Source organism: Alosa pseudoharengus, unplaced genomic scaffold (genome assembly GCF_046254945.1).
Source record: "Alosa pseudoharengus isolate Yale_2024_CS ecotype anadromous, Long Island Sound unplaced genomic scaffold, YU_APseudo_1.1 YU_APseudo_1.1_scf_20, whole genome shotgun sequence".
In the NCBI taxonomy this organism is placed as follows: domain Eukaryota; kingdom Metazoa; phylum Chordata; class Actinopteri; order Clupeiformes; family Clupeidae; genus Alosa; species Alosa pseudoharengus.
In genome coordinates, this window is record NW_027468664.1 from 12411861 (window position 1) to 12437107 (window position 25247).

General features: G+C 42.3%; 1 protein-coding gene across 2 annotated transcripts; it reads left to right on the forward strand.

Annotated features, from left to right (window-relative positions):
• The first annotated feature begins 3 nt into the window (after window positions 1-3).
• Window positions 4-25138, forward strand: recql (RecQ helicase-like). Of its 2 annotated transcripts, XM_076296604.1 has the most exons (16): window positions 4-378; window positions 1012-1088; window positions 1579-1794; window positions 2207-2386; window positions 2704-2810; window positions 6669-6867; window positions 7650-7816; window positions 8255-8336; window positions 8640-8788; window positions 15086-15203; window positions 15337-15475; window positions 15915-16006; window positions 16429-16645; window positions 17418-17556; window positions 19541-19715; window positions 24267-24391. In XM_076296604.1, exons 2-15 carry the CDS (start codon window positions 1067-1069, stop codon window positions 19670-19672), a joined length of 1959 nt encoding a protein of 652 aa, XP_076152719.1. In that variant the 5' UTR covers window positions 4-378; window positions 1012-1066; the 3' UTR covers window positions 19673-19715; window positions 24267-24391. The 2 variants fall into 2 exon arrangements, with proteins under 2 accessions (XP_076152719.1, XP_076152718.1); XM_076296603.1 differs by lacking the exon at window positions 19541-19715 and having other exon boundaries at window positions 24267-25138.
• The last annotated feature ends 109 nt before the right edge of the window (window positions 25139-25247 follow it).

Sequence of the window (25247 nt, forward strand, 5' to 3'; positions counted from 1 at the left end):
TCATGGAAGACCTGAGTTTTAACTTAACCGCTGTTGCTAGCCCATTTTAGTTGTTGTGGAAAAATGTGTCTTTATTGCTTTTTGAGCAGAAAAAAAATGGTCACAGTTTGTTAAATGTACCCCCAGAGAATGTCTAATAATACGGGCTCTGGTACCCCCAACATTTCTGATGCACCCTCTGACCACGTGCTTGCACCCGCCAATGGAGACCCATGCGAATCAGAGGGCGCGTAGCATCCCAGCCTCATTGGTTCAAATCCTGACATTTACAGAGTAACTGTAGCAACCAGGCGAGAGAGATGAAAACAGAAGAGAAACAACTACTAACAAGGCGGTAACATCGTGTGGCTGGCGGCACATGAGGATCTTGACAAAACAGTGAGTTTATGGCCTAAGAGATGGCGATTTTATATAGAGATCAATTCTCTCCTAGGAAGTTCGATTGTCTCCGCTCTCAGCTCAGGTGCACTGTCCAAGTTAGCTAAGCTAGAAAGTGAAGTGAAGTGAAGTGGCGGCGGAGTGTTAGCAGTTCACACTTCAGCTAAATGTTAACGGTAACGGGCTCACAATAATTTACCCTATTTTAATGAATGCAAAAAAGCTAAAGTTAACGGTAACTGTTAGCGCAACTGTTTGTCGCTTGATAGAATATGCTCATATTCAGGGATTTAGCCACTCCAGCATCCAAAGGCAACTACAGCCATAACGTCGTCCTTTTTAGGAAACGGTTCTTTATTTATACATTTCCACTTCCTTTGTTTACACTGAGATAACATTCCAGTCATCCTGGACCGTCGTTGGTTAGGAGAGCTGTCGGGAAGATTGGATCCAACTGTGGAATGGGCCATAGTCCACTCTGTGAATGTAGGCTACTTTGAAGTTCTGGATTAGCCTATTGCCATAGTTTGGTGAACAAAGCAAAAGTGAAAGAAAGAGGATTAGAGTAGATTAGAGAAAGAGAAAGATAGCAGAATAACTATTTATACACCCATATGGTTCTTTCCCTTTCAGAATAATAAGAAAGTGAAAGCGACATATTTCCTGTTTCTGAAGCCTTGTGCTTAACATGGAGAACAACAGCAATGAAGGTGAGTTGATTCCACTTAATACTCAATCTTTTATTCCTAAAGTGCTGCCTGAGTTGTTTGTGTAGCGTATGCTAGTTAGGTTCAGTCTCGCAGGGGCAGGTGGTGATGCGGTCTTCCTCTGGGACTATGAAGACTGGAACAAGCGTAGCATGGTTTTTCGCCATTAGCCACTCCCAGGAGGAGGTTGTTAGGGATGCTAGTGAGCCAAAGGTGTCAGACCCGCTAGCCCTCCCTTCTCCTAAACTGTGGGTGATATGTCACCTGGTATATTCCTCAGAGAATTACCTGTTTTGTGTAATTGTGTGACAGAACATAGTGTCAATATACAATTTGTTAGAGGAAAAGTGAGTTAGAGGAGAAGTGATTTGGTTGAAGCGAGTCGTTAAAGAATATATATATCCTTTAATATTTAAACGGTAAGTATGTAGGCCTGCCATGAGGTTGTGTGATGTAAAAATGCACCATGCGTATTTGTTGTTGGCTGTTCCAGATGAGGTCCAGGCAGAGCTGGCCTCTGTTGAGCTGGAGCTGGAGGATGTGGAGCAGCAGATCGCCTCCCTGCTGGACAGGCAAAGCGAGCTGAACTCGCGGAGGGCGCGTCTGCTCAAGTCTCTGTCCTCTGATGGGGCGTCTGCGTCACCTGGCTCCTCTCAGCCCACCAGGCCAAGCCTCAGCAAGCAGGAGTTGCAGAGTTTCAAGAACACAGGTGTGATGCTCATCCAATCAATGTCTTTCAATAAATGTCGTGTTGCTGTATATTACATTGATATGACCGCTCATAACGAGACTCCAGAATGTCTCTGAATGAAAGCGTGATAATCCTCCCGACTTGGTTGTAGTGTATAAATGCTGCTTCCTTTTTTTGTCAAATTTATTGACAATCAATCAACACTTTAATAAGTCATAGACAAAAACTCCTTTGCTCAAAAGCTAGATTCGTTCTTTCTTCCCATAATTTGACAGCCAATGTAAATTAATTCGGATATGGTTCATGTGTAACATGGTGTGTCCTGCATCCTATTAGTGACAACAGTATGTTCTGTATTTTCTTTTTGATGCTGTTCATCTGCTTTTATTTGTATCTGTTCTGCCATTAACTACTCTTTTTCTCTCTGCAGATTTCCCCTGGTCTAAAGAAGTGCAGGAGAAGCTGGGCTCCACATTCAAACTGGCCAAGTTTAGACCCCTCCAGCTCCAGGCCATAAACCTCAGCATGTCTGGGAAGGACCTGTTCCTCGTCATGCCAACGGGCCGAGGGAAGAGTCTATGCTACCAGCTCCCAGCTGTGTGTTCCCAAGGTTCTCAACAGCGCTTTCTGATATAATATCTGTATACTAATATATGTATTTCTCTGTAACTTTGTCTACTTGTCTTGCTTTTGTGTATATCATATTTTATATTGTGTATGCGTGCTATGTCCATATGCCCCTGGGTGCAGCCACACAGAAGGGTTTTAATGCATATGGCGCCGTCTTTGTGTTTACTTTGTGATGCAGAACTCAGATTTTCACATATGGATTACATAATTTGAAGATTTTACTGACTGTGTGTGTGTGTGTGTGTGTGTGTGTGTATTTGTGTGTGTGTCTGTATGTGTGTGTGGACATGTGTGCAGGTTTTACACTAGTGATAACTCCGCTAGTGTCTTTAATGGAGGACCAGCTTATGTATCTGGAATCAGTCGGGGTTTCTGCTGTCTGCCTCAATGCCTCCAGCACAAAGGTAACTGACGGACAAAAATATATAAAACAAAAACTGCAGTATGCAGTTACATGCACTTTATACTGTAATGGCATACATTAAGGTTGAAAAATGAAAACACATGCAATAACACATGCACATTATGTTAATGACATGAGTAAACTGTGAACACGTTGCTGGCGATTGGCTTAGTGCCCATCGCTCCCCGCCTCAAGTTGAAATTATTTTAACTTTTTTGCACAACGTTTCGCGTAGCCAGTGGTTATTTCGCCTGTAATCTCATTGTTACATTAACATTCCATGCTCCCTCATCACTTGTCTCTTGCAGCCTTGGAAATCCTGAGGAATCTGTTTATTTATAGGTTTTCGCATACAAGGAATTTGTCCGGGTAGTGAGGCACAAATCGGTTAAGCATACAAAAAGGGACAAGACAAACAGTTTTTTCCCCCCCTTTTTTTTGCACAAAAGATTAATAAAAGTAGATCATAAGAATATGAATACAAATGTGCACATGTATATAGACGATAAATGAGTATATCTGCATTTAAAAGGAACATATGAGAAGTGTGTAACAGTGCAAGTTGTGTCAATATTAACCATTTACTAGCTGCTCGTCGGGATGAAACAGGAGTAAGTGGGCATTGTTTTTCAAATCAAATCAAATGTTTATTTGTCACATACATTATACAGGTAGCCTATAAATGCAGTGAAATGCTTGTTCCACTGACTCCAAGACTGTGCAAAGGATATATAGAAAAGGAAGAATAAAGAAAGAAAGTACAAAGTGCAAAAGTGTTTAGGCTATGCTGGTGCTCCTGCTACAATCCTCATTTAAAATCCTGATAGCCTGGGGATAAAAACTTTTCCGCATTCTCTCCGTGTTGGACTTCAGGCAGCGGTAACGTTTCCCAGACCGTATGATAGTGAAGAGGCAGTTGTTGGGGTGACTGGGATCCCTGATAATTTTCCTTGTTCTCGACTGACATCTCCTTATGTAAATTTCCTGTAGGTTGGGTAGGGCACTTCTGGTGGTACGTTCAGCTGATCTTACTACTCTCTTCAGAGCTTTACGGTCTAGCTCAGTGCTATTTCCATACCAAGCTGTTATACTGCCAGTGATAACACTTTCAATGGTGGTTCTGTAAAAGTTCTTCAGTAGTTGTTGAGGTAGCTTGAAGTACTTGAGGCGTCTGAGGTGGAAAAGACGCTGATGACCCTTTTTCACCAATGAATTAATATGCTTGGTCCAAGTCAGGTCTTCAGTAATATGGACTCCAAGATACTTAAAACTCTCTACCCTTTCCACTTGAGAGTCATTGATCATAAGTGGTTGATACATCTTATGCTGATCACGCCTGAAATCTATAAACATCTCCTTGGTCTTCGTAACATTCAGGAGGAGGTTGTTTTCCTGGCACCAGTTGGATAACCTGTCTACTTCACTCAAGTAAGCCTGCTCATTGTTCTTTGAAATGCGGCCAACTACTGCTGTGTCATCAGCAAACTTGACAATGATGTTGGAATCATGTACTGCTGCACAATCGTATGTGTAGAGGGAATACAACAATGGACTTAAAACACATCCCTGTGGCGCTCCTGTATTGAGAGTAAGGGATGAAGAGATGGGACTACCCACCCGCACGGCCTGGGGTCTACCAGTCAGGAAGTTAAAAATCCATTTACACAGAGATGGATTCAGTCCAAAATCTTCCAACTTAGTGAGTAGTAATACAGGTTTGATTGTATTAAATGCTGAGCTAAAATCTATAAACAGCATTCTCACATAATTCCCTGCCCTGTTATCAAGGTGGGCTAATGCAGTATGCAGTATACAATTGATGGCATCATCAATAGATCTATTAGTCCGATATGCAAACTGCAAGGGATCTAGATTTAAGGGCAATGATGAGAAGATGTAATTTTTGACCAACCTCTCAAAGCACTTCATGGCTATAGACGTCAGAGCAACTGGACGGTAGTCTTTCAGGCCAGCAGGATGTGAATTCTTTGGCACAGGAACAATTGTTGATCTTTTAAAACATGTTGGTACAGTTGACTGAGCCAAAGAGAGGTTGAATATTTCGGTGAATACAGGAGCAAGTTGATCTGCGCAGGTTTTGAATACTCGTCCAGGAATGCCATCTGGACCTGCCGCTTTTCTGGTGTTCACGCTCCTAAATGCTCTCCGCACGTCATGCTCTGAGAGCGTCATGAACGCAGTCTCCACTGGGCCTGACAGGACTGACGCGCATTCAACATGCGCCTGAGTGATGTCCTCTGCGTTTTGGTCAAATCGCGCATAGAATGTGTTGAGCTCATCTGCCAGCGAGGGGTCAGCGTTCACAATGGTGGAAGTTGGTGATTTGTAGTCCGACATCGTCCGTAGCCCTTGCCACATACACCTGGAATCTGACTGTTCAAACTGGGACCGGATCTTTTCCCCATACCGTCTCTTGGCTTCTTTCACCATTCTCCGTAGATTGTATGCGGCAGCTTTATATTCTTCCATGTTTCCAGATAGAAGCAGTTATAAGTTATAAGCAGCAGTTCGTTCATTCAGAGCTTCGCGGATGGAGTGGTTTACCCATGGCTTTTGGTTAGGGTATGTCTTCATGATGGCTTTGGGAACAGTGTCATCCACAAGCTTCCCTATGAACCCTACTACTGCTTCTGTAAACTCATCGATGTTCTCTTCAGATCTGAACACATCCTAGTCCACAATGCTCAGCGCATCTTAGAGCATGTTTTCAGACTCCTCTGACCAGAGCGTCACCTCACGCATGGCTGGAGGCTCGCGTTTCAGTTTTTGCTGGTACCTGGGCATTAGGAATATTGCAGAATGATCTGATTTGCCGAAAGGAGGAAGAGACTTGGCTTTGTATCCATCTTTGAACAAAGTGTAGCAGTGATCCAGTGTCCTCTCCCCTCTGGTGTTACATTTGACGTGCTGATAAAAATCCGTCATGACCTTCTTGAGACGGGCCTTATTGAAGTCACCAGCCACAATCACAGCTGCATCCAGGTTGTCATTCTGTTGCTTTCTGAGAGTCCCGGACAACTCCTTCAGTGCTGTATCAGTGTCCGCTTGAGGTGGAATATAGATGGTGGTGACGATGACTGATGTGAACTCCCGGGGAAGATAAAATGGCCTGCATTTCACAGTGATGAGCTCCAAATCAGGTGAGCAGTGTTTTGCTAGTACCTTGACATTCCGGCTATCACACCAGCTGTTGTTCACAAAAATGCATACCCCCCCTCCTCTAGTTTTGCCAGAATCTGTCGTTCTGTCCATGCGATGTACAGAGAGAGATTCAGCAGGCTGAATTGCATGGTCCTGCACTGACGGTGTTAACCACGTCTCAGTTAGGCAGAAGATGTTACAGTCACGTATGTCTCTTTGGTATTTCAATCGTGCCCTTATGTCATCCAGCTTATTATCCAGAGATTGGACATTGGCTAATAGGACACTTGGCAAAGACAGGCGGTGAGCTCGAGTTCTGAGCCTATTTCGGACTCCGGCCCGCTTTTCGCGATGTTTTCTCCGCTTGCATCTTTTGAAGTTGGTGCGCTCATCGGCATTCCTGAGAATTTCGCTCGGGCAGATTGATTCTGTGAAAAAGTTGTCAAAAAGTCCATTGTTTTCCAGAAAACCAATGTCAATCAGTGCCTGGCGACTATATGTTACACGACCCAGTGCAGTTGGTGTAAATAAAATAAATAAAATAATGGAAAATATTAAATAATAGCACAGTGTGGTAGGAGCCCGCAGATAGGCGTCCGAACGCGGCGGCCTCATTGTTGATGAGTGTTGTGAATTGTTTGAGTGATGACAGGTGTGTTTGATGAGGTTTACGCTTAACAACAGTGTATTTCCGCAGGAACACGCCCGGTCAGTGATGACGGGAATGACCGACAAAAACTGCACCTTCAAACTGCTGTACGTCACTCCGGAGAAGATCGCCAAGAGCAAGCAGCTGATGGCCAAGCTGGAAAAGGCCTACAACCTGGGCCTGCTGGCACGCTTCGCAGTGGACGAGGTGCACTGTTGCAGTCAGTGGGGACATGACTTCAGGCCAGGTGAGATCTTCTGATGTGCCATTAGTGCAACAGCAATGCTAAAGCATCATCGCGCATGCCTTATTACGAAAGGCGTCATTTAGAGTGGAACAAAACGCCACACACGATTAAACTACTACTAAATCACATTGGCCAGATTGTTGATTTGCATGTAATACCTTTGCATGTAATGCCATACTCTATACTAGTATGTATTTAGAAATTTTATCTTGGAAATAAGAAAACCTACACCTCCCTTGTCCTAAAAAAACATGTGGGACACCAAGGCACTCTTCTTAGAAATAAAACCTCTTCAATAAATATACTAGTTCATAATGGAACTTGTTAAAAACAATGCTATTCTTAATCTCCCTTGTCCTGTTTGTAGTTTTATTTTGTGTAAACTTATTTTATGTGTATGTCTTTTCACACAAATAAATGTAATGATCATCTGCACACAACCTGCTAAATACATCCTAGAGCTGCTCTGTTGGGAGATATTTCATTGAAATTATGTCGTTATTGAATGATTTTTTTTGCTGTCTCGTTGTGAAGCATTTCTTGTGTTTACTGTAGTATTAACATGGGATAAACTAAGAATCTGACAATTTTTTTTTATAATAATGTAATTCCATGGTGCATGAAAAAACTTATTACATCCATTGCCTTGGATTAAGACCATATAGAGACTTTTAAACTATGGTAGGTTTATGTCTCATAGTGAGCCATTTCTCCTTGTATTACACAATCTTGGCATGCAATGAACTGCGAGTCTGTGTCTCTTGCTGACTCTCCCCATCCAGACTACAAGCTGTTGGGCATCCTGAAGAGGCAGTTTCCTAAAGTGCCCCTGCTGGGCCTGACTGCCACGGCCACTAGCAGCGTGATGAAGGACTGCCAGAAGATCCTCTGCATCCCAGACACCACCACCCTCACTGCCCCCTTCAACCGGCCCAACCTCTTCTATGAGGTACTCTAGGAATGATTCACTGAAAAAAAAACATACCTTCACAAGACATGACAACCCAAAAAAAAAAAAAAAACAAGGAATGACTCACTGACACTTTCAGCCCTAATTTAAACTTGGGTGGAATTGATGAATAGTTGGTCATGGTGACGTTGACAATGTTTATATGCTTCCCCACCGGCGATAGCTGTGGCTGGACTCAAAGATGAACTGATTTGATTTTGGAGGTCATAGGTCAAAGTTCAAGGTCACTGTGAATTCGTGAATGTCATATCTCACATGAACGTATGAACGTATCAACATTGAACTGGTTAGATTTGTTTCTAATATCTGTGTATTACATGTCTAGCCACACAAATGTATGTCAACCAGAAAAAAAGCACGGCTGCATGAAAACAATGCGGTAATTCATGTTTGAAGTTAAAATTTCTTGCGTTTCAGGTACGCTATAAAGATCCCCTGAATGAAGATTCAATCAGCCAAATCGCTTCCCTTATCAAAAGCAGATACAAGGATCAGTCAGGTATATTTATCTTTATGGAATTTTAATTTCTTTCTTTTCAGAAATGCCACAAGCACATTTTGTGCTTAAGTTGTTAGTGGGTGTTTTAACCTAGTCTGGACAAGATAGAAAAAAAGAAAATATTATATACAGGTATAAACTAGAATGTAGTACAATCTATTTTATAATGAGGAAATCTGTACTTGTACTCTGCACAATGACAATGCAGTTGAATCTAATGAAAAGAAGTTGAAGTTGAGAAATGTGTAGGTAATCTATGTAAACTCACACTTGTTAATCTTGTCCCAAATCTGTGTTGTTCAGGTATAGTGTATGTGCTGTCTCAAAAGGATGCTGAGAATGTGTCTGCAGACTTGCAGAAACAGGGCATCTCGGCACAGCCGTACCACGCCAACATGGAGCCCAGCTACAAGTCCCGTGTCCACAGGCACTGGACCAACAAGAAGGTCCAGGTAAATGCAGACCTGCCAACCTGTACGCAGTTTGCGTAGCAACCACACATTTTCACATCAAAGTACGCCGGTATGATTTTTTACTTAAAACTACGCAAAAACAAGCAAACATCCAACTTCTCCGAAAACCTCCCTGGAGCGTGTGAATTAGAATCTCCCACAGATCTACTTCATGTGAGGGTAAGAGAAAGAGAATAAGTGACAAGTGAGAATGACAGACAGAACATAGTGATCGGCCTCTCTTTATTTTTTTCTTCGGGCAACGGTGAGTTAAATGAAAAACTTGATGAGGTGAGCTTGTGTTCACTCGCAAATTTGCGATCCCCGAGCTGCCATTTCGCAAAACTAAAAAATCTCCACGGAGTGTGATTGTGAATTCACCTAGGCCTAATAGTTTAATGTTGTCTTGGAAAGTTATTACTTGTTCACCACTTACTTCAGTTAACATTATATTTTCCATGTGTCGCTTGGTTAAAGTTTTCATAACTAAAAAGCTTTCAGGGAGTGCAGATCTTTCCAAGGCCAAATGTAGCTATTAACAATGAGTCTGAAAGTGGGCCTAGGCTAAATATTTTGAGTTGCTCAGTGATGAGTATTTAATTTGTTTATCTTTGGAGCTTATAGATCCATTTCTTCTTGTACGAAAATAAGCGAGACCAAATATTAGGCTTCCAGAAGGACATCGCGCAGCTATTGCTGAGACCGGCCCCTTTAGTTGTGATAATGTAATCATTGCAGCCTCACAGATGGCAGAAAGACACCGCCATCTTTCTAGTTTTGGGTAGGAAACTGCCCCCCACCTCCGAAATCAAAACACAAAAGAGCTGCTATGCAACAGGAATTCGGAGGTGGTGGTCGTTGGTGCATTCCCTCTATATTATACATAACATAGAGTAGAGTTATGTTCATACTTTGTTGCAAAAGACACATATTTAGCTTGTTTATTATTGCGCTTTTCAACCAGAAGGGGACCCCAAGAGCAAATCTTGTTAAAGGTGCCTTTAAGGGATAGCTTGCACACTGGCAACAGCAGATGTCCATAAGCCTCTGTCTACTGTAGATATATTTCTTTACAAAATAAATATCTAATAATAACGGATTGAAAAGAGAGCTACTGTAAAAGATTCAGTTTGCATTTTTAGGAACACCTTGGATCAAGTTTAGATAGATATGCGACATTAAAGATGGGACGGTATCCAAAATGTATCTTGCGTGCATGGCTATGTCTGTTTTTGGCTGCATGCATGAAGGCCGATGTGAGCATTTTTTTTTCTCAGCTTAACTCATTGAGTGCCAAAAAACGTAATATTACGTTTTTTCCTTCCCATGCGTTGAGTGCCAAAAACGTAATATTACGTTTTTAGCTTTTTTTTTTTAATTACGAAACTAGACACTCTAACACACCTTCTATGTGATTTTGGGAACTCTGTGATGAATGGAAATGAAATATATGACGATCGAAAACTCACAAACGCACAATCTGGACATTTTGGGGCCGTTTATACGAGAACGATTGCGAAGGAAGACGACAAAATATTTTATCATAAGTGCCTTTCGTTTACACGGCGACCCCGCCATTGGGGCTTGAAGACGCAAAAATCTAAAGACTCCTTCCAGAGTGTAGAGTTTTGAAGACGACCCGGGTTGCGTCTCCGTCTAAACGGCTAAACCAAAGATCCTTGATTACCTCTCTGGCTAAACTGTCAAATTAGAATGTCTGCGCGTGACGTACCGGGGTTCTATCACACCACCACCCAGCGGTCTGGAATGCATATCCAATAGAATATCACATACTCTTGCGTCTTCATATAAACAAAGATTTCCCCCTGAGAATGCTCGTCTAAACGCGAATAAAAAAATGAAGACGAGACGCCACTTCTGCGTCTTCTCTTTTCATCGTCACCGTAGAAACGTAGCCTTTATCTGGACATTTTATCATAACTCGGTTGCCGCTTTGGGTCAAATCAGTGACGCATGCACGTCAGGTCAAAACCAGGCCATTTTCGTGGGTCTATCACTAGGTGGCAGTCTCGCCAGGTCTCGCTGATCACCTCCTGGAAAGTTTACACAAGTAAGTAACAGGCAACACTTCATGTTCACAGGCCACTGTTTAGCTTGGGATTTCTCAGGAACAGAGGCGTGTAGAAATACACGGTTTGCACCCACCGAGAGCTTAAAGTCTCACCTTTTAATCGAGCCATTGTATGTGTTCATAGCTATAACACAGAATATTCTGTGGCTGTACAAAAATCATCAACAATGGTCTAGATTGCTGGCACTCTAGGACAAAGCTCCCGAAAACAGCTTGGCATTCAATGAGTTAAGGTGCTACTCAAAAAAATCTTCAAGGTTGGCAGGTCTATAATTGAGTCTTAACAGATAATATTTACTTTTTATAAAACAAATAAAAAATATAGGGGGATCATACGTTTCCTTCTAGTTCTTACTGGTCCTACAAGCAGGGTTGCCAGATTGGGCGGTTTCCCGCCCAATTGGGCGGTTTGGCAATCTATTTTGCGGGCAAAAATGGGTTTGGGCGGGTGTATAAAAATTGGGCTGGTTTCGGATCAGTTCGGCGGGTTTTTGTAGCCGAAACACATAGGCACTTCAGACCCTTCTTCCAGCGACCCTCAGCAGGCAGCAGTCTCTCACTCACTCACTCACTCACACACCCTCTGGCTGACGTGCCCCCTAAACTCACAACAGACACTCTCAGCTCACGTCACCTTATGTATCGAAACATGCATTCTAGCTATAAATGGCATAGTGCATGGTATTTCCATAACCGCGAGATATGCGCTTCACAATGACGGCAATAAGTTATTAGATATTCATAGCAGACAGTAAAGCCCAGCAGTAATTTATCTAAAATAACACATATTAAGTACCATTCATGATGTTGTCAAATATTGAAGTTGTGGGAAGTTTAAGCTGTATGTTTCTTTCGTCCCCCATGTCGTTTCATTTATCCCGGCCAGGAGGGACGAATGAAACAAAACGCACGTTCGATTTCTCCTTAAATAACTACTGAATGGTTTTGTTCAGACCTGAAAATGCAACTGTATTTGACAGAGGACAGATGTAGGTTGCTTGTGACAAAATATTAGCTTTCAGTGTTTTACGATGTCTTTGTAAATTACGTTTAATTAAAAAGTGTTTCAGTCTGGTTCTCCCCTACTGCGGCGCAAACCGCCCTTCAAACACACAGCTCGCGGGGTTTTCAAATTTAGCTAGCTGACTGACAATATCAATATGCCAAAGTGGGCAAAGATCATTTTCTCATTACAGTCAATCTCTTTATGAGGGTGCACACTGCTGAAAGATTACCTACGAGACAGGATGGACTTTCCCCTTCTTTCAGGGTTGATGGATGTGCGCACAGGTCTTGCGCGAATGGCTTGACATAGGACTACGGCCCACGTTCCGTCCAGCCCGACAGTTGTTGAGGAAGTTTGACAAAGCCTACTAGAACTTTTTAATTATTTTTAGGCCTAATAACAATTGCTCAAAGCAATTTTCACGAAGGGCCTAGGCCATAGGCCTATGTTTTTTGTGTAGAGATGGCCCGCCATGCATGAACGTTCTGCTTCTGCAGTGCACTGACACCCCTGTTCGTTCAACTCGACTTTCATGAAAACTCTAGGTTTAACTGCCTGTCAGGTAGGCCTACTAATTGTTCTAAATTACAGGTGTCAAACTCAAGTTTGCCTTTAACCTATATCTGGCGTATGAAAATATTTTTTGCGTGTATAGAGTTGCCATGCATGAACGCACTGCTTCTGCAAAGAGCGCACTGACACTGTCCTTAATAGCCTATGTTCAGCGCGATTTTCATGAAAACTCTAGGCCTAACTGCCTGTCTCAAGGAATAGATAGCGCCTATGTATTAATTAATTGTTCTAAATCACAGGTGTCAGACTCAAGTTTAACTCAAGCCTTTAGCCTACATTTGGCGTAGGCCTATGAAAATATTTTTTGTAGCCTAGAGCTGGCCCACCAGTTATGAACGCACTGCCTCTTCAAAGAGTCGACACCCCTGTTCTATAATCAATGCGATTTCATCTAATACATGAATATGCATGTCATGTTGCTATTATAAATAATTGAAATGTTGTGCGTTAGGCTATTTTGTATGTTCATATCCACTCAATGTTTGTATGTTAGGCTAGCCTACTGAATGCTTTTGTTCCAAGCGTCTATTGACACAAACAGACTCATTGATTGCATTATTTTCCGTAACATAAGCTTATAGAAGAATAGTCTGACTGAGGTCCGTGTAGCCTACTTTTGCGTTCATTTGATTGAATATTGTTTCTGAAATTGGATAGGCTAAGTCCAAAAATGGGTAATTTTAAAGCTTGTTAATGATTTCAATGTGTTTAAATGAGAAACAAGCAAAAGCAAATTTGGGCGGTTTTTTGTGCATTCTCGCGGTTTTTGGCGAGGCTTTGGGCTGGAAAACCTTGCTGGCATCTGGCAACACTGCCTACAAGTCATTAGGTTGGCTTCTGGTGGATTTTATTGATGGTTTTGATGGTCCTTGTCCTTGTCAGCCATATCTGCTGCAGTGTCTTCACACCCGAAACCTCCTCCTGGGGACGGAGCCTTTGTGGTTCTGTGTGGTACTCCAGAAACAGGCCTCCCATTCGGCCTCCTCCTTCCTGTCTTCAGCCTCTGGCCTCAACGCTGTCTCTTTCTCTTCCTTTTCATTCGTCCTTCTGAAGCTAAACAAATTGGAGGATCTCCATTGGCATAGTGAATTCTTCTTTGTAAACTTGGTTGTGGAATCCAGGCAACGATTTACATGCTTTATAATGTACCACTGTAAAGATTCAGGTCTTTACAGTTCTGAAAAAGTCGGGGCTGTCCAATTTGTTTACAATTACATAAAACGGTCTACTTTTGAATGAAACTAGTTTGTTTCAATCAAAATTATTGTATTCAAATAGTCATTACAATTGAGTAATCCATTTTCTAATTGAATCATGTAAGGTAAGCATATATGCTAGGGAAAAAAGGAAAAGAGGGTTTTACTAAACCACAACACCTGAAATTAAGCAAACCTATGGTTTTCTTTCAAACACAATGTTCTTATATTACAAAACCTATTTTGCCACAGCAATTAATTTATCCAACAGAATCATGTAAGATCAATGTGAAGCACCTAAGTACTGAACCATAAGACAAATGAACACATGGGATGCCTTGGTGTTACAATTTCATTGTGAGCCTTTGTAAGAACACTGAGATAACTATGCAGCTAACAGGGTTGGCAAACATTTTCACATGAATTTTCTTAAAGGGGAACTTGGCAACTATTTCAACGTAATAAACCCGTTTAGAAATCATTTGGATGGTTAAATGACCTGTTCCGGTGAAAATGGTGACTTTCGACAATCGTGTTTCTTACCTTGTAACATCCACATAGTTATGCCAAATGTATGCTAACCGTTCGCTAGCTTGTAAACAAATCCATGTGCTTTATCGTTACCTTTTCCCACAGTTTAAAATAGCATAATGCACAATTTCTCCAGCAGAGGGGGAAATCCTGCCTAAAGTGTCCCTTTTAAAGAGGGTAATGTTTAGAGACCAGTAGAATTTTGGAGCTGAGTTGTATCTTATGTTATGCTTTGAGATGAACCATGCTTTGTGAATACTGTGTCACAACATTCAGCATGTTTAATTTTAAGACTTCATCTTGAAGTCTTAAATATCAAAGTACACCTAAATGCCTCAGTACATGCCACCTGTAGAACACAATGAGGTTGTGTTTGATTATGGATTGCCTTGTCAGGTAGAGAGTCTGTTGCTGTCAGACATTGTCCACTTAATCAATTCACCCAGTGTACCAATAAATGTCATACTCCGTTGAAAAAAAGTATTTGTAGCATTTTCAAAATACAAAATACAGTATTTTATTTTTAATGCATGGCATGGCTGCTGTATTTTAAATTAATGTATTTCATGGCTGCTGTCATATTAAAATGTGCAGTGGTCTCTTAATTTTTTCCAGAGCTGTATATGTTGCGCCGATATCTGGCTGCACACATGTAGACCACAATGAGCTAAAAAGGTGTACTCAAAATATCTCTTCCGAGTTGACAGGTCTGTAAATGGCCCTCTGGTGGTCTACAGATTAATTTCATTGCCACATATGAACTTTTTTGTTGATGGAGAAATAATAATCAGTAATAATGCGTAATAATTAACATTTCAGTACATTCCAAGTGATTTTCTAGTCTGGATTATTCAAGAAGATTGAAACATTGAAACCTTATTTATGACTGATCTTTACAGGTTGTTGTTGCAACTGTGGCCTTTGGAATGGGCATTGATAAAGCTGATGTTCGCTTTGTGATCCACCACTCCATGAGCAAGTCCATAGAGAATTACTACCAGGAGAGTGGCCGAGCAGGTATGACAGCCTCCTGCTTGTTGTTGTAAGGATGGCGAATGTTTCAAATCATGTCGAGTCATGAATATAGAACAATAAATGTCTCATTGGTTTGTTTGTTTGATATGTTGTTTCTGTGTGTTGTCTTTTCCAGGAAGGGATGACAACTCAGCCGACTGTATTGTTTTTTATGGCTATCAGGACGTCTTTAGGATCGCCACCATGGTAGTCATGGACCACACTGGGCAGCAGAAGCTGCACAACATGGTGGCCTACTGCCAAAATGCAGACAAGTATGACTTTACCCTGTCTTCGAGTTGTTCATTCAGTTCATTTGTGCAGTTAGTCATTGTACAACCGTATTGAAGTTCATTGACTTCTGCTGCTAGTATTCAACTTTTTGGGGCTTTAGTGGCTCATTGACTACAGCAGATACATTAGTCGAAAAGTAAAAAAAAAAATATATATATTTCCGTGTGCCTTCTGTAAATGTTTGTTTTTTTTGTAACTTGATGAATCCGAGTCCTGCTTAAAAAACATTCAGCAAGGTGGTCCAAATCCAAATCGTTTTTAGGAATAACCTGGTTGAGTGAACGTTGGAACTCAACTCTACAATTCCATTATTCCGCTAGATGAATGTAAATATTTTATAAATATGTGGTGGTCTTTGTGCTTCATGTTGTTATCGGGTGAGTGCAAATTGCCTCTGTCTCTGACTGTGATTGCTTGTAGATGTCGGCGTGCCACCATCGCTGTGCATTTCGACGAGGTTTGGGATGACGAGGACTGTAATGAGATGTGTGATATCTGCCGCCAAGGCAACGGTGAGCCACTTGAAGAAACCGTTTAACTTATGTAAACCTGTATCAGTCCAGACTTCCGCCAAGGCCAAATGCCATGTCTCACAACATTGCCGTTATTATAGTGATACTATATTCTTAAGCCAGTACATCAGTTAAAGGAAAAATTATTGCATCAGTTACAGTATATACGGTCTAAAACTTTTTTTGTCCAGTTGTTAAATTAAACAGATTCCTTATTTCAGCACATTCTATTAAGGATTAATATGTTCAATGATTTACTGTTTAACCATGTGCATCCCTAATGAACACATATTTAACAAACGCTTTTATCCAAACCCAACAAGAACTCACAACGGCCCAGGGCGATTACACCTGCAATTGTACAGTACAGATAGACAGTACAGATGTCCATTTGATTGATCTCATATGTGCTTCTTGGGTAGACTACATCACTGTGGACATCACCAAGCATGCCCGCGAGGTGCTGCAGATCGTGGAGCTGGCCGGCTCGCTGGACGAGAAGGTGACCCCACTGAAGGTGTCCGAAACATGGCTGGGCAAGGGCCCTGCCAAACGGCGGCAGATGATCCGTGTCACAGCTCTGACCCGCTTTGAGGCCGAGGCCATCATAGTTCACCTGCTGCTGCTGGGCTACCTCTGGTAATCCCATCCCATTACATGCAATTATTCAATTCTTACATTCTGTTGGCTACATTTGGTTCGACATGACAAGCACTCCAGGCTAATTACATGATGGAGTTCATTGAATGTGCACTATGATGTGCAGCAATATATTTGGTATCGGTCTTGATTGTCATCTGAAAACAAATTCACAACTTCATTCGTGACCGTCTGAAAGCAACCGTCTGCAAATTATGCATTTCACAATCATAACACCTTTAACTTGCTAAGGTCTAGAAAGGACTGTCCGCAAATGACTAATTTCATGGATGCTCATTTTTTATTACTCATTATGTTGTCATATTTCCAAACAAAGCAACTGGCTTCCCACAGTGCACATTTAGAAGAAACTTAGTTTTAGAAGCTTTCACACAAAAATAATCCATGATATGATCCGAACCATGAGTTTCTATGATCCGTTGCACCCCAAGTGTTTTAATTGTACAGTCCCATTACCATATACAGGTAATTTCTTGGGCTGTGAGAAAATATCTTCTACAGTTGAGTACTGTAGAAAAAAAGAGTATATATACATACTTATACTTATACTGCAATACTGTGTTTTGTGATGGTGATCTATTCTAAAAAAACACCATATATTTCTAATGAACAGTTCACATGCAATTTGTGTTGTGTGTAAAATCCCTGACCACTCTGTACAGGGGCCCATTCAGAAGAACATGTCAATTCAAACAAGCATGTTGCATAATTCTGAATTATAGTTAAGTTTTCCTATGTTCCATTTCAACAGCGAAGACTACAGTTTCACCCCATACACTACCTACTGCTACCTGAAACCTGGCAGGAAGGCTGCGCTGCTAAAGAACGAGGCTCACTCCATCACCATGAAGATGAAAAGGACCCTACCAGGAGGCCTTCAAGACAGTCCAGTGAGTTAAAACAAAAAGCAAAACCAGAACACTGATATCCATACTAAGCCTTATCTATTAAAACTTCATACTTTCCTCTCTGTTTCTGTGCTAGTGGATGTTGTGTTTTAGTGATTTTTTAGATTTTTCTTAAGTATATCTAAACATTTGTGCTCTTTGTGCTTAATCATTAATCACAGTCTGATTTGAGAAACAAATCTACATTTCACTCATTTAGTGAAACTAATGTGTTCGCTTCTGTTTTAGTATCACCTGTTTTGTAAATGATTTTTTAAAATTAGATTTCACCTGATTGACTAATGTTTTTATCTCGAGTTTCTGCTTTGGTAATTAATTTATTTTCCAGTTTTCCCTGTGTTCTCCTTATCCTCTCCGTAGTCTTGGCTGTAGTCAGCAGTCTTGTGACTCACTTCCCTCCTCTTGATCTAGTGTCATCTTTAGCTATCACATTTTCTTTCTTCAATCTCTCTCTTCTATTTGAAAGTGGTGATGTGAACGGTAGGTCTCCATATCTCTTTATTTGAAAAGCACTGTTGTTTTATTATGTGGACTATGTACTTTTGAATTTGTATCTCACAAACTAACCCCTACTCAGCCTTTAGTATTTGTGATAGACAATTCATAACAGCACACCATCATTGACCCTTACTTAAGGATTGTCCATAATTAATTCACTAGTATGATGTTCAAAGCTGCAAGCCACCACTCACTATATCGTTTTTATATATTTAATTTACTGCATTTCCCATGGCAAACGCATTGAAACAGCTTTCAATTACCATTTATGGTAGTGTGTCAGGCATTGTACTGTCAAATGGGTCATGCTGAAGGAAAATCTAACCATGTTTGATCGTTTTAGTTACATATCTCTAAATATAAAACACAATCAATTTAATTTGCACATTAAATGGGTCATACTGTATAATAAAAGGGCGGGTCGATGTGACTAGAAATAAATATCAAAACATTTTGAGACTTTCCTGTAGGACGACAACTCCATAAACACTACACAGTTGTAAACACTATTAATGGCTGATGCATCACTTCTGAATCATCTTTGTCCCCTTAAGGCAGAAGAATGGCTCAAGTCAAACTTTGTCAAGTCAGAATATTCTGCGGCATGCCATGTCATGCTCTGTATATCGTCCTGCTTTTTGGTCCTTCACCAGTCACAATCTATCACTGATCTATTTATGGTTTAAGCCAGATTTGGAAAAGAGTTGGCAAACGGCAGTTATTCCAGAATTGCAAATTCATGTTTTTTGTTTGTTTTGTTCAGTAGAATAGTTAGGCTATACACTTATGAACTGAAACAGAGTCATAGAATATTCTCATACCCTGTCAGCTCTACCACAGTAGCATAATTAACTAGATCTGATCTTGCGTTGACCTTGCCTAATGCTGTTTTTTAAAACAGATAGTTAATTATGATGGGCTGAATCGCGTTCGATGTCGACCCAGCACAACCCTTCACGTTGATCACATTTCATTAGCAAATATACACATACAAAAAGATCACACTGAAATCATAACCTTAGCCAAGGGAACTTTGCAGTGGCTGTTGGAATCAACCAACTGTCTTCTCACAATGTTTTGCACTAACTGTGGCGGTTGGGCTCTACCATCGAATACCCGTTATTGGCTTTTTGACCTTTAGAAACCAGTAGCACTGTCATAATGGCCGTAACTCCAATAATTTAGAGATTCATGAAGAACTGCGTCCTGGAATTAGCAAAAGAGTTTTGCTTGGTCATGACTTAAAATCTCTATTCCTCTGAAAATCTGGCTCTTGGCAGTAGAGAAAAATATGTCCTCCATGTCTTCTTTGTCAGCACCATTTTTGGTTGATTGGATCTCCCAAAGAGAACCAATTGATGTCTCTGTAACTCTCCCACAACTTCCTATCATTTGCTAAAGCTGGATGACGAAGTGTCCCGCCTCCTCGGACCCATGCCTTAAAACCACTCCTGTGTTTGCTCACCAGGTCACTGAGGTTGAGAACACTGGAGTAGATGGTAGTGCCAAGCCCAAACTCAAACAGGCCAAACGGCCCAGTGGCCGTGGCAGTGGCGAGAAGCAGCCAGTGTCCAAGAAACCCAAGAAAGTGCAAGACTAAATCCGCCTCTTGCCACCCTTCCCTTGGACAGAAGATGTCAAAAGTACAGTTTGCCAATTACTGTTTATAGTGTAAATTGCAGGTTAATTTTTTCCCTAAGTTAATGCAACATGGTTATTAAAAAATTTAAAAAAGTCACCCATTGGTTTTTTGGTATCAGAACGCTGAATATAATATAAAAAGTTAGTACTTTTAACAGTGGTTTTAAACCCCCCCAACGTAGGGTGTGACGTCATATGATGGAGTCCTTGAGTTTGCTTATCAGAGATACCATACAGGGTAGACGCCAGAGCAAACAAATTGTCACTCCCAGCAAACAGGGCACAGGGGCCCACAGAGGAGGACAGATTTCACTGCTTTTAAAAAGCCATAGATTATAGCATAGTCAGCCTACGGACTTCTGAAAACTAAAGGTACCTTGGTTCATAGATTTCATTAGATGTCAAAATAAGGAAGAATGAAATAAATCGTATTTTTATGTAAACATACTAGTGTGTGCTGGCTTGGAGAGGGCCGTGATCCTGGCTGAAATGAGTGTATGCTACTCTCGAAAACAAACAAAACCGAGGTGGAAGTTAGTTTGATGTTGGATATTGGACAGATATTCAAAATAAGGGATGATCCTTTTTTTCAATACCTCCCAAGCCATGTGACCTAGTGACTCAAAACCAATGCAGAATATTTATCCTATATGGGACCAATCAGGCACACCTTTTTTACACCAATTGTATGCACACTCTATTTTATACTAATATTTTAAGGAAAATACATTGGTTAATATAAGGGACGGTCTTTTTTTTTTCAATACCTCCCAAGCCATGTGACCTAGTGACTCCAACCCAATGTAGAATAGTTCTCTATCATCTTGAGACCATCATCTCTCCACTCCGTTACATACTCCATATACGTGGATAGGCACACCGGCTCGCGCCCACACCCGAACCTATAAAACACCTGTGTTGCCGAGTAATCACTGAATGTTTGATCTCCACTGTAACTGAACCGTGTGTTAGTGAACAAGAAGTTGTGTGCGGCTAAGGTGCTTTCCAACATGCATTGTGAAGAGCAGATTGGTTGTGACTCACTTCCCCCATTGGGCCAAGATTTGGAGCCACTCTTCTCTCCCAACTCCCTCTTTGGTGGTCCCTCCTGCCTCAGTAGCAATGCAAGGCCATCTGGCTAACACGGCAGCCATTTTGTCTATGCATCACCTCTCTGGTCGTTTGCAAAGCAGTGCTGGGGATCCCTCTCTTTTGAGAGAGCTCCAGTCAGCCTCTGTGTGTCTCGCTTCAGTTTCCAAGGAGCAGGCAGTGGCATCGGGCTGCTCCTTGGCTCAGTTCTGGGTAGCTAGATGCCACCTCTGGCCGTCCCAGTCTCCAGCAGGCAGACAGAGAGCGTCTTCTGAGAGTGCCTGTGCCCAGGAATGCCTGGAGCCGATGGAACGATGATGGCGTCTGGAGGGGCCCCGGCTGCTAGCACGCTGGCCCCCACGGCTAGCTTGTGGGCGGTTACCCTGTCCCGGGGATGCCTGGAGCCGATGCCTAAGATCAGTCGCCCCCCAAGCTGAGTACCCCAGCCAACACCTACCTTGGGGCATTCAGCTTGGGGACCAACTAATCTTAGGCATCGGCTCCAGGCATCCCCGGGACAGGGTAACCGCCCACAAGCTAGCCGTGGGGGCCAGCGTGCTAGCAGCCGGGGCCCCTCCAGACGCCATCATCGTTCCTGACAATCTCTGGGCCAGCCAGCCTTGCCTCTCAGCCCGGTGCAGAAAGGCTTGGCTGGCCATAGGAGTGGACCCATGGGTGCACTCCACCATGACCCACGGGTACCACCTACGGGTACAGTTCAGTAACAGATCCCATGTGACGAGGGTTACCTTTTTACGTTTATTATAGCCACCTTCCTGGGTATGGTCCTGGACTCAAGGAGGGCAACCGTTCAGTCTTTCACCACATGTCTGTTGAGCCTAGGCCTGTGCCCCCAGGGCCCCTCCCAGGGACTGAGTCCCGCAGGCTTCACAGATCCCTACGCTGGTGGAAAGATCCAGCCAACACCAGAGGGGGGGAATGCCATGGGACCAGTGATTCGTCACCAAGTCATATTTACCGACGCATCCCCAGTAGGCTGGGATGCCATTCACGAAGGTCGTGGCTTCAATGGTCTTTGGACAGACCCTTGACTATCCCAGTACATCAATATCCTGGAGCTGAGAGCCGCTCTCCTCGCCCTTCAACACTTCAACACATCCCTTGCCGGCAGGGTTCAGACTGGTGGCCTGGCCCCTGAGAGGGACAGGCTCTTGGCCTTAGGGTTGCTAGAGGTGGTGATGCGCACAATGCAAGAGGCTCAAGCACCATCTACGAGGGCTGCCTACACTTATCGCTGACGTGTCTGCCAGACAGACCCCATTTTGGCCTCACCCCAGGACATCCTGCTCTATCTGCAGTCATGGCTAGAGGCCGGCATATCAGCAGTTACTCTGAGGGGCATGGTGGCAGCTATCAAGGCTGTCCGCATTGGAGAGTTTGCCATCAGTGAGGACGCTACTCCCTGATCTCCCGTTTCCTCAGAGGAGCATGGAGACTCACAGTGCGCAGTACTGGCCCTCCTGTCCCACCACTTGTGTCTTGCGGACCCACCTGGGCTACCTATCTGCCCTCAGACGTGGCCTTTGTGTCTTCCTGAGCATCATCCCGATCGGCAAATAGTTTGTTGATGGCACATGTTGTTTTCGGTGTGAGCTGCACTCTTCGGGGTGTCTTATCCTGTACATATGGAATATGTAACGGAGTGGAGAGATGGTCTCGAGACAATAGAGCACGTTGGGTTATGTTGTAAACCTGGTTCAGTCCTCAGGCCGCTTGGAGACCCTATACGATCAAATTATTAGTGATTACACGCCAACACAGGTCAGATGATAACAGGAGTGAGGGAGATGCAGGGGAGTTGGATGAGGTTTGTTAAATTTTAAACTGATTAAGGAAGTTTTGTAATTGTTCAATAAAACCATTTGTTATGGATTTTTATGGACTTGGAGTCATTTTTACTGAAAACTAATGGCTGGGATAGATTCAGCACCCCTAAAAACCCCTAGTTAGACATCGTAAAAGCTAATATTGGTTTAAAAAAAGGTTTTCATTATTTTCGCCCAGATCCTCTGGGCACCCCAAACTTGATTGGCTCTCTAGGTGTTTCCCAGAGGATTTGGCCGTTGATAAATTGGGAGGTGTTACTAGACACCTATAGGAACACATAGTAAAAAAAGCTATTGGTAAGATTTTGTTTTGCAGATTGGCAAAACTAAGAGGCTACTTTTCTTTTATCACAAACTCCCCCTAGTGACGTCATCGCCCAGTTGCATTAACAAACATGCTACCTTTACATAAACCACAATAAATGTTATTTTAACGCATTTAAAGACAAAAATGTTTAAATGTGTACATATTGAGCACTTTATTTTCACATTAATTGATTTTGGAGGTTAACCTGCAATTTACAATTTATATTTGTTAAAGGAAAATTCCGGTGTGATATTGACCTAAAGTGTATTGAAACATGATATCGAGTGTGAACGTATGTCTCATAGCCCATCTCGGCTTGTCCCCTGCACTCTGTCTGGCGCTAGTTAGACGATGCTACCAACAGCTTTTTCAATGGTGGTGCTTCGGCATCGGGCTAGCCATGCAAATAAATCACTGTTTTACACCATTTCCAGTTGCTGCTACTGGAAGAAACTGGAATCCATGCATTTCCACTGAATTATTTTTGGAATCTGATCCCTTATCATACCTGTTCATTCTTACTCTTCGCTCGACTTATCGTGACTAAATTCAAGATGGCTGCAAACGCTAAACTTCGTGAAGATACTGTCTGTATAAATCGTCTTGTAAGTAAACTACCAGTGCTTTTTCAAAGTTCTCAATGTCTCGTTTTAAATGTCAGGGCCCTTGGAAGTCTACCAATGAAGTGTGGAGATACATTGAGCCTCGTAAATGGTGTAAAACAGTGATTTATTTGCATGGCTAGCCCGATGCCGAAGCACCACAATTGAAAAAGCTGTTGGTAGCATCGGCTAACTAGCGCCAGATTTTGGAGTGCAGGGGACAAGCCGAGATGGGCTATGAGAAATACGTTCACACTCGGTATCATGTTTCAATACACTTTAGGTCAATATCACACCGGAATTCTCCTTTAATATAGTTAGCTGTGCAGCCTGCATGTAGACATAACAGGGTGCAACACATCTCTTTGAGGGCTTTTCGAGTGTATGCGTTATAATATTGTCCATCGTCCTTTTTAAAATGCTTGCAACTGGGTAATCATTCATGCATGTGCTTGTCCCATGACGATGACACATGCTTGCTATGATCTATGTGTTTGTTCGTCCCACTAATCGCCACTTGCTTACATTTGTAAATGTCTCATTAATCGGGGGTTCATACACATATAGCTTTATATGATCATGATGCATGCTAATACTAACACGAATGCACCATCCGGAATGCCGTAAATGTAACCGTCGTCTCGGAGACTGTCACATTGACGAGTATTGGCCTTACTATACTAAAAACTATGTTTTTTCTCTTTGCAGGAGGGACCAGGGGATGTCACTTCAGCTAACTCAGTTAGAGTATTAGACGGGAATGGCAGGTTAGATAAAATACACAAGAATCATCAAAATCAGGCCAGAAAAGAGGAGAATGGTTGCGTTGAGATCCCCTCTTGTGAAGAACCAAACCTTAATGTGTGGGAATCTGCTGCTGTTGTTGAGGTGGATGTGGAAATTAACGTCATAGAAACAAATGATGTGGATAAAGAGGGAAGTGAGCCAAAACGTGTTGATCCAGAACCTCTCAAAATTACGGCCAAACGAAAATCAACCACCCCGAAAAGAAGGCGGCGCCAAGCCCCTGTGGGTGGCAGCGTGGGAGCGTCTCTTCCTCCTAAGCCACCGCCCCTCGTCAATTCCCCCTCACGGGTGTCCATCATCTCCGACACTGCCGCGGAGGAGCTTTGCGACCTCCAAAGCTACTACAACCGCCAGCTGCGCAGAATAAACTATGTTTCCCATGAACACCTGCAGGAGGCCCACCCTGGGGTGCTGACCTGTATACGTGAGCCTTTCAGAAACCTCCGTTTGCCCTTCCGCTCCACCATTACAAAGAGTGCCCGAGACCTGTGGACTCGCGTTAGTATCAGGAGAAAGTTGATAACAAGGTGACACAAGAAGATATGTTATTCATATTGCTCTATCTTTTCCATTTTCTGCACTACTTGAACAGATGACTGACAACTGCCACTATATGAAGAAAAATATTGTTATCGGTCATATTGTTGCTTTTGAATAAATATGTTACTGTAATGTACATCTTAGTTTATTTACCCAATGCTTTTGAGGCATTTACGTTTTGATTATAAATGAGATGAGGGAAGTATGCATTAAAATAATGTATATTACCCTAAGTAAGAGCTGTGTCTTTATTTGAATTGCATTTCAATTTAGTAAATTAGATATTATTGTACCATTGCAACTAGAAAGTGTACATTTACATTTTAGTATTTCATCCAAGAT

Bases quoted from the DNA above. Each gene is read 5' to 3' on its own strand.
- recql (XM_076296603.1), top strand. From the start codon at position 1,067: ATGGAGAACAACAGCAATGAAG. The intron at 8,337-8,639 runs GTATATTTATCT...TGTGTTGTTCAG, and splicing joins CAGATACAAGGATCAGTCAG to GTATAGTGTATGTGCTGTCT. The intron at 15,476-15,914 runs GTATGACTTTAC...GATTGCTTGTAG, and splicing joins TACTGCCAAAATGCAGACAA to ATGTCGGCGTGCCACCATCG.